Source organism: Varroa jacobsoni, unplaced genomic scaffold, assembly GCF_002532875.2.
Source record: "Varroa jacobsoni isolate VJ856 unplaced genomic scaffold, vjacob_1.0 scaffold_984, whole genome shotgun sequence".
Taxonomy (NCBI): domain Eukaryota; kingdom Metazoa; phylum Arthropoda; class Arachnida; order Mesostigmata; family Varroidae; genus Varroa; species Varroa jacobsoni.
The window spans coordinates 98,930-108,288 of NW_019213886.1; the positions used below are offsets into that span (position 1 = coordinate 98,930).

Here is a 9,359-nt window from a genome sequence, read left to right on the forward strand (position 1 = left end):
GAGTGAGTCATATCCAAATAGTTAAACCAATTACAGCGTTTTTGTTAATTTGAAGTATCTAGCTTATTTGTGGCTGACCTTAGAGGCCTTTACCTCCAATATCATCCTAATAAAGTATGTAATCATATATTTCTTTAAATTAATATCATGTTTGAGTGGGCATGACTCGTCCTTTGTCGATTAAGAGAAACAGTTAATGCCTCCTTTAAGCTCAATCAGGAACAAAAATCTGAAGGTGATTTTTTACATAACTCTTTCCCTAGGATGAGTCGATCGCTATAATTCGTTAACAAGCTAACATATATATCCGAAACAAACGCATAGTTCAATGCATTAAGTCAGTGGTTTACAAGCAAGAGCTTTACTAGCTGAAACCTTCAAAGATAATTTAGATCGTATAGCTAATGAACGAGGTGGAGGAAGAACTACCAAAAGATCTGGGTTTATAGTTAGTAAGAAGCTGATGTAGCGCATTTCATTGTTCATGGATGAAATGGGTTTCCCTGTGCAAACCTTCCCACAAGTACCAAAAAAAACTGACAAGAAGAGCGGCTGTTCGATAAGAATTATAGATACCCTGTGATACGGCCTAAAATATTGGTATCACTGGTTACCGGATATAAAATTGTTTTGATGACGATAAAAAAGTTATTTCTACCTTTATATTTATTTGAAAAATGCTATAAGGACACAGTACATAAATCAACGAGAGGTCGTGCACTACTTAAGGACAATGCAAGATTTAATTGATTGAAGTATTGTAGTAACGGCCAGAATTGACAAATAATTATTAAATAATAATATTCTTCTATTCTTCAAAAATTTAGTTAAGAATACTTCTTGAATTTTGATTGACGGCTGTTTGAGTGATCAAAAGGATTGATTGGTACAAAGGAGGTTAGTATTGATTTATTCAAACATAGATAACCGCATAACGTATTACAATGAAAAATGGTAAATGTAAATCCTAAGTGTAATGTGTGAATAATGAACAAGAATTTTTAGTCCTAAAGACTAACAGCGTAAACTACCTGTTTACGATTGTAAATTACCCTCTCCGCCTGAAGAACTGAAAGCGCGTGAAACGCGTCTTTATTAAAGACTTTTCTGAACTAATTCTTTTAATGAATGGTTTAATATGTGTATTGGTTCAGGCTTTTATTTAAAAGAAGATGAGGTTCTGATCATTTGTCTTGCTTTATCGATTTTTTCTATAAACGTTTTCGAAGTTTTCATTCAGAGAAGTGAAATTATGAAAATATACGTCGTTTGTTTTAGCGTCCAAATTCTTTTATCCGATGTAACTTGCACCTCTTAGGGATTATATTTTCATAATACTTCCTTAACGACACTTCTAACAATTAGATCGTAACTGCTGCGGCGTGTAGAAGGTCCATTGTTCAGTCTGTAACTGAGGCTTGCCGTATTTAATAAAAATAGTTCGGGATCATTTCATATAGAGTGTCTTAGAAAGCCGAGTCCATCGATTTGGTATTTTATTAAAAAATTGCAGATAAGTAGCACTATGCACGGATCAAAAATCTATCGATAAAACATCTGATTTCTGTTGGCTAAAGGGCGACCCGTAACTGGGCTTGTAACGCAGCATTTGCCGGCTTATCTACTATTGACAGGCCAGATTTAACAACACTCAAACATGTGCTTTGGATATTGCAAGAACCTTGAGCTGGATGATTTTCGTCTTTGTTTCTTTCTATGTGGAAAACCATAAGTACAAAAACGTGAGTGTTAAGGATGAAAGCTAATGCTGCAGAAGGGGTTTATCTTGAGGGCGAGTGTGGCATTAAAGGTTTCGCGACAGATTCACGATTACGTGAGGACAACTAGCATGGTACTCTGCGTATAGCTTAGGCAAGCTCATACGAAAAAGGTCTGCCAAGTTCAGGTCAAAAAGCGAGTCTTTTGACTATTCGGCTGTATTAAGTGGTTCTGTTGTAGTTACATCGTTTAATGTAATTGCAAATAATTCAGATTTTCATGATATCCATGCCTGAGTTGCTGTAATCATCTTCATCGCCATGTCTAAGCTTCTTGTAACTACTTCAACTCTAGTATACACCATAACCGCTTTTCAAAGCCCAATAAAAACAAAAGTCCAAAAAGTTTTGAGCTAATCGAGGAAGTCTGAGAAATAACGATAGCGATCTAGTCTGAAAAATTACAACAGCAGACTGTTTATTCCTAATATTAAATCTAGAATCCTAGGACTGAGGAACTATTTTACATGATTCTAAACAACACGTCCGGGGAAGATTTACAGGAGACACCTGATATTGAAACGATTGAGCCATGTCTACTTGTCACATATCATACTTAATCACAGGCGTCTATTTAGCTTACCTAGAGGACAACCTAGAGGTAACTATTATGGTTAAATAGTGTAGACAGCATAAGGCGCGTTGTGCACGTATGTGTGAATAGAAGGGTTAACTGGGTGGTGATAAGTGTAAACAGATATGTCACGTTCAGTATTTTGCGCTACTGTGCTCTATGAAACGTTCGTTTATATATACCTTAAAATGTATTATTATCTACTTAAACGTAAACTTTATTTGGAGCTAATGGGAGCGTCAGTTCTGGGCATCTATAATGAGTTTGCCACCGCTGTATGCTTCATCTGTAGCGAGTTGGATGAAGAGATCGACAGTAAGGTAGCCTGCGGACAGGCGAGCGAGGAGAGCGTCTAACGCCGAGTCTGCTTGCGACGCATCCTCATCGCCTGCGTCCAGGCACCTTCCGCATCTATGCTTTAACTCCGTCCATACTCAACGTCATACGTTGTCATCTACCTGGCTTAGCTCGGTATGGTGTCGCTGCCACTTAAATATTGCAAATAAGAAGACTATTACTGGCAAACTGCAGTTTATTTGACTTAAACCAGGCCTTTAGATACAGATTTAGGCCGCATTTACGTTGTAATTATACCACCAATTTTTACGGTTTTTTCACACATACACAGACGCATATATGTATATATGGTTAGTGATGGGGATTGTAATAGGGATACATATATATTATAACTTTTTGTACTTTGTTTGTGTACTTCATTTTTCATTAATTATTATATTCGTATCTTTAAGGTACAATTGTCAAAGGTACAGGAGAACAATGCCTGGACAACCTAGTGCCATGGTTGATGGAAACTCTTACTTCTGAGGCTTCTCCAGTGGACCGTTCCGGAGCGGCACAAGGACTTGCAGAGGTTATGGGTGGCATGGGCGTGCACAAGCTACACGTTGTCATGCCTGAGCTTATTGAGTCTGCCGAGCGAACCGACCTTGAGCCACATTTCCGTGATGGGTATTTGATGATGTTTATCTATCTGCCGTTGGTATTCCACAAGGGGTTTACATCCTATATAGCGCAAATCATCAATCCGATTCTACAAGGTTTGGCAGATGAGACAGAGTTTGTGCGCGACACGGCACTTCTAGCCGGGCAACGCATCGTGGCTATGTATGCGGAAACGGCAATTCAGCTGCTGCTACCAGAACTCGAAAAAGGTCTTTTCGACGACAATTGGCGCATTCGTTTCAGCTCGGCTCAGCTTATTGGCGATTTACTTTATAAAATCTCTGGCGTCTCAGGTAAAATGACAACGGAAACCGCTGACGAAGATGATAATTTTGGTACTGAGCAATCCCATACAGCGATATCCGGCGCACTCGGTGTCGAACGAATGAATCGCCTCTTCTCTGGACTTTACATGGGCCGTATGGACACGTCTCTCATGGTGCGGCAGGCGTCTATACATGTTTGGAAGGTGAGCATTCTATTTTTGATTTATAATATTACTAACACTATTTAAGCATTTACTTATGTATATTGAGGAATGTACGTTGCGCGAGAATTTTATTTCGCGTCGGCGTGACTCGTCTGCTATTTAATTTTTACGCTAATTATCACTTCTTCATAACATCTAGCTCGTTTTTGCTAATTCTAATACAAGGCCTGGTTGTGAAAGGCGATGATCATCACCCACGCGCAATCACACCTGAAGGTGAAAGTGCGCTCAAACTAACGAAAATTTGCTTTATTGATAAAGGTCGTGGTATCGAACACTCCGCGGACACTTCGCGAAATTCTTCCGACAATGTTCGGACTATTGCTTGGCTTTTTAGCTAGTAACTCACATGACAAACAACAAATAGCAGCTAAGACACTCGGTGACCTTGTACGTAAACTTGGGGAGCGCGTTTTGCCTGAAATTATGCCAATCCTTGAGAGAGGCCTCGATTCTAAGGATGCAGATCAACGGCAAGGAGTGTGTATTGGTAAGTCTTTGTAGCTTAAAGCCGTCGTTTACATGAAACAAAATTAAGGTTTCTTAGTATTTCGCAACGAAGATGAATAAGCAAAGCTGATTTTTACGCGATTTGCGTAAATGGGTCCACATACGGACAAAATACTTCTTTATAGATGTAGTGTTTAAAGCACCGAAGCTCTCCTTAACAGATTTTCGATTTTCAACCGTTTTGGGGTTCAATTATAAATAACGATAGACCTGCGATAGCTCACAAGATTTGAAAAAAAAGTATACATGTGTGGTACTTGTCAATTGGACTTTTAACGTAATGTTATTACCATTAATTAAATTAGAGCAAGAATTTGGTTAGTAGAGAAAAAATATCGAATTTTAAAAGAGATTCGATATTTATTCCTGGGTCTTGATAATTTCAAATCTGTCTTATTTTCAGGTTTGAGTGAGATTGTAGCCTGCACGCCACGCCAGATGGTGTTACACTTTCTCGACAACCTGGTACCAACTGTTCGCAAAGCGCTTTGCGATCCGCTCAAGGTAATGTGCGTTATGTTGAACTGGTGGGCTAATTATAAGTGCACCGTTTGTGAGCGCTAACAACTATGAATATTGGCCTCACATCGTCTTCCTTTCGTTTCGACTGTGTTCTTATTGAAAGTATATATAAAGTGCCAAACTATATGCTAAAGCTTCTCTCAAATACAGATCGTTTTTTCTTAGGCGGTCATACCGTCAAGCTCGTAATACAGTGTGTTTGGTTAGACATTTTACGAACGACTCATGGTATATATGTTTAATCTCATGGTTAATAATACATCTGAACTCATGTCTGCCGGAATTCCCCAGCTTCCTCCATTCAGTAAAGTCCATTTATTCTAATTTTTACGGTCATTCTGTGAAGTGTTTTAATATAAATGTGACCCACAACATTTTACTTAACCTCAAAATTTGAAACACATCTATTGAACAACACCGACCGATAAGATACAACCAGATGCTGCGTAACCCTATGCATTTTTTTGTATGGAACATTCAGCCATTTTAAAATGGGGTAAGAAACGGGTTTACAAGCGAAGAAATACGCTACTCTAGTCAATACATATTATGTTTAAATTTTTGCATTCCTATTGGTTCATAGTACGGCTAATGCCAGCATGAATATTATAATCTTTATTTTGCAAAATAGATTTAAAGTTATACCAACTACTAGGCATAACTAGGGTATCAGCACTGAGAGATTTTAGTTCTTACTTAGATATATTTTTAGCAAAGGTAGTGTTTGCAGTATTTCGAAATTCATCACATAGCATTTCGCAAAATTAGCCTAACGACTGAAATGCTAGATAGTTTGATAACTGAAACAAAAGCGCAAAATAACTGATTGCTATTTATGCAGGCCTTATGTTTTCAATTTTTATTGTCAAGGTGAAAAGACTAATTATCAAAAAAGGTCACAGAAATTGCCATGCTACTTATGCTAAGGATATATCCATGAAGTGTGTTCCCATAGAATTAGTTATACATAACTATTTTCTTATTCATTCATTTAAATTAACAGGAGGTTCGTTGCGCAGCAGCGAAAACATTCGACAGCCTTCATACAGCCGTTGGAGCCCGAGCCCTCGAAGAAATTATCACCCCATTATTCGACAACCTGGAAAGTGAAGACAGGCAACTTGCAGAGGATACCCTTGATGGCTTGAGGTGATGCGCGTATTATATTTATATAAAATATTAAATTAGAGATTTCTGTTATTAATTTTTTCCGTATGTGATTGCTGTTCACCTGAGCGCGATCGTGCTCATGACATTTAGGTTACAAGAGCTGTACATGTTGTTAATTGCAGGATACCTCATTGAATTTAGCTAGGTTCTTCACTAATTCTTTATGATAATTTGACTATGCAACAGGAAAAAAGGTAATTTGTTTTTCAGAGTAATTGTTGAACCGGCGATATGCCAACACTTATCTATCGGTTGTTCTGCATTTGCCTCCTAGAGCACGCCGAAACCTACTATTTTATAGACTTAATATATATGACTCTTACTCTGATAATAGTAACTTAGGTTGGCACCCAGGTGCAGTTAAGCATTGCAATTTTGTTTTGCAAAAAGTAGTTTATCGTCGAAAAAAATATACCAAAGCCGGAAGGAATCTAGTTGGTTAAAAACAAGTGTTTTTTAAGAACTAGGCTCTTTGGAAAAGAATAAATCGTTAAAAAGGTGTTGCTGTAGCGAAGATCTTAAAAAGTAGTGTAACCGCTTCAGTATTTTCCAAGATCCTATTGTGTTTCATGATCATCCATAGACAAGTAATGATGCTACGCTCCAAGTTTGTGCTGCCTCATTTGGTACCTCAGCTGACACGGCCACCTGTAAACACTAAGGCCTTGTCATACATCTGCTCCGTTGCACAAGGAGAAGCTCTTGTACAGCATTTTGCCAGGTAACGGTAGTCGATTGTTAAATATTGTATAACAAATGTAATTCGGGAAATACCAGAAGTAGATATAAATCGCTTTCAAACGCTACGATCATAGATTTTATTTCGGCTTATTATTTATTAGAACTTATTTCGGGCTATATATAATTCTCCTTAAGCTCTGTTACCTGCAATAATTTTTATTTTCTTGTAGTGCGCGGTATATAATCAAGAAAATAAAAAGAGAGGAAGAAGAGCTTTAAAGGAAAAATGTATTAGCTTTTACCGATATGATTAGGTTGAGTGTTAAGTGCACAGCAGATCATTTTTGTAGAGAAATACTCGTGGTGTGAGAACTGATTTGGGCCCTTTGAAATGTAAACGTTTTGTGTGATCTTTCACTATGATAAAGATATTTAGTTGTAAATGAAAGGAAACATTGAAAAGCTATTTTATATTATATAATAAATAATATAAAAAATAAAATTAAAATATAATAATTTCACTACTTTATACCTTTATATATACCTATATATACCTATACATATACTATTCATTAGAATAGAGCTATATAGAATATCATTAATACTTCTCTTTTTCTCCATGTTCAGAATTTTGGACGCGTTGTTGGTGAGCTTCAGCCAAGCTCTAGATACTCCTCAAGAAGTGGACGAGTTAGGATATTGTCGGGCTGTCGTGCTAGCCACTCAAGAACCAGAGTGCATTCAGGTTCGTTGTCAGCTGGCAAAATTAGCGGCAAAACAACGCCGTGTAATAATAATGTGATCAACACTTTTACGATATATTTTAACATCGACTTCAAGTACACTCTGTTGCTTCCATTTCTTTCGACAGGTTCTTTTCTATGCGAATATTTCTCCTGAACTTAGTGCCTCTAATTGCTCTTTCTTTACTCTAATATTGCTTTGTGATATTTTGCACATGTTGATTTTGCCTATTATTTCCTTAATTTTGATACGTTAGTAAGGTCATACCGTTCCAAGCGAACCTCCACAATATTTGAACCCTTATTGATGAAACGAAAAATGCTCTGAGAATGATGTAGAAATACTTTCGACCCATTACAATTTACACTCTAGATGTAAAAAAATAACACCGTACCAATTTGAGAAGTTTGTTATAAAATTTTATACAACCTAACCAAAATATTTCCTATATTGCTACATGCGCTGTATCGACGTTGAATATCTACACTTGATACTGAAAATGATCAACCAGTTATGGTGTTTGAGATAAAAATATATGAGGATAGGTAACCTGTGACCCATGAAAATTATTTTTATTTTTAGGAAGTTACCTATCCCATATATATATAAATCCATTCAATACCTAGATGTGGCTGATTTTGTGATACGCAGCGTATATCCTACTAGGCGTTATGTATTAAGGAAGTTAATGTAACAAATACCTAGTTATTGAAATATACTTTTCTAAATTTTGTCTGTTTCTTTTCTCAACTGTGTGAGAAATAAAAAAATTTCTAGAGTATGCTCCGTGGTATTCAGTTCAGTATTGGGTTATCTTCTAGAATAGACCTTTATTGAAAAACCTATTTTGTTCAACTATGATTTGGCGCAAAGAACGAATGCCACTGATTTAATTAAAAAAAAAAAGAAATTAAAAAATTCCTTATATTATCATCCTCCTGAACCTGAAAAGGGTAATGAACATGGAAGTAAATGGTTTTTGAATTGCAGTGCTTATTGTATTATTACCCGTTCAATGTACCAATAGATCTTATGAAATAGTTTATTTCCTTATATACAATCTGGTGAACGGGATGTTAGTTGTACTTGGTACTAACACGTAGCAACGAAGCTTTCTTCTCAGTATACCTCGTTCTATAATTTGCTTAGTATCCATTTCAGGTACATTTCTATTTTTTACTATCAGATAAGAAGATGCCGTAATTTGTCCGTAATGTCAACAGGTGCGAATTATCGAATACGTTCGTGCGAAGCTTTTTTTTTTTACAAACAATGAGCTCACATTTTTTTTGCAGGTAATCGTAGATACCCTACTTTCTGCGTCAAGAACCAGCAATCTCCGCATGAAGCGAGCTTGTGTGGCTATATTGTGCGCATTTTGTACCAACACAAAGAGTTCACTCGAAACACACTTTGCATCTTTAATGCGGGACCTCATTCGGTTGTACCTCGAGACAGACCTTCATATACTTGCATTAGCAGCTGAAGCACTACTTGCACTAGTGAAACAGCTACGCCCTGGTGAGGACGGCGACTACAGGGTTATGGAAATTAGAGGAGCCGTACGTAGTGCAGCACAGTCACTCAAGAAAGATTCTCCGTACAGCAATCGGTTGGACGGGCCACTTCTTCCTGGCTTGTGCACTGCAAAGGGCGCCGAGCCACTCATCTCCATTTATAAGGTCTCCCCTTTTTTATCTAAAATATTGTGACAATTTCCTTACCAACGACAGATACCGGGTAAATTATATTCGTTTGTTTCTGGCTCTATAAGTTTTGCCGAAGTGTTGCTTCGTACGCTTTCTTTTTTTATACTGTTTTATAGGAATTAAATGCTGCTCGAATAAATCGCGTTTATATGGCCGGTACAATTGGTGACAGCGTGAAAATAGCGAGTTGAATTGGACTGTTAATTTCAATGTCCATA

The 9,359-nt window shown here is 37.2% G+C and overlaps 1 protein-coding gene across 3 annotated transcripts in view; it reads left to right on the plus strand.

The window, feature by feature from the left end:
- Positions 1–9,359, plus strand: part of l(3)80Fj (lethal (3) 80Fj) — a 58,572-nt gene that overhangs the window by 39,204 nt on the left and 10,009 nt on the right. For all 3 annotated transcript variants that reach the window (XM_022842321.2, XM_022842318.2, XM_022842317.2), the window contains exons 13-19: positions 3,102–3,784; positions 4,067–4,295; positions 4,719–4,819; positions 5,841–5,986; positions 6,591–6,728; positions 7,316–7,433; positions 8,728–9,114. In XM_022842321.2, the coding sequence (XP_022698056.1) occupies positions 3,102–3,784; positions 4,067–4,295; positions 4,719–4,819; positions 5,841–5,986; positions 6,591–6,728; positions 7,316–7,433; positions 8,728–9,114 (1,802 nt within the window). The remainder of the gene's footprint in view (positions 1–3,101; positions 3,785–4,066; positions 4,296–4,718; positions 4,820–5,840; positions 5,987–6,590; positions 6,729–7,315; positions 7,434–8,727; positions 9,115–9,359) is intronic.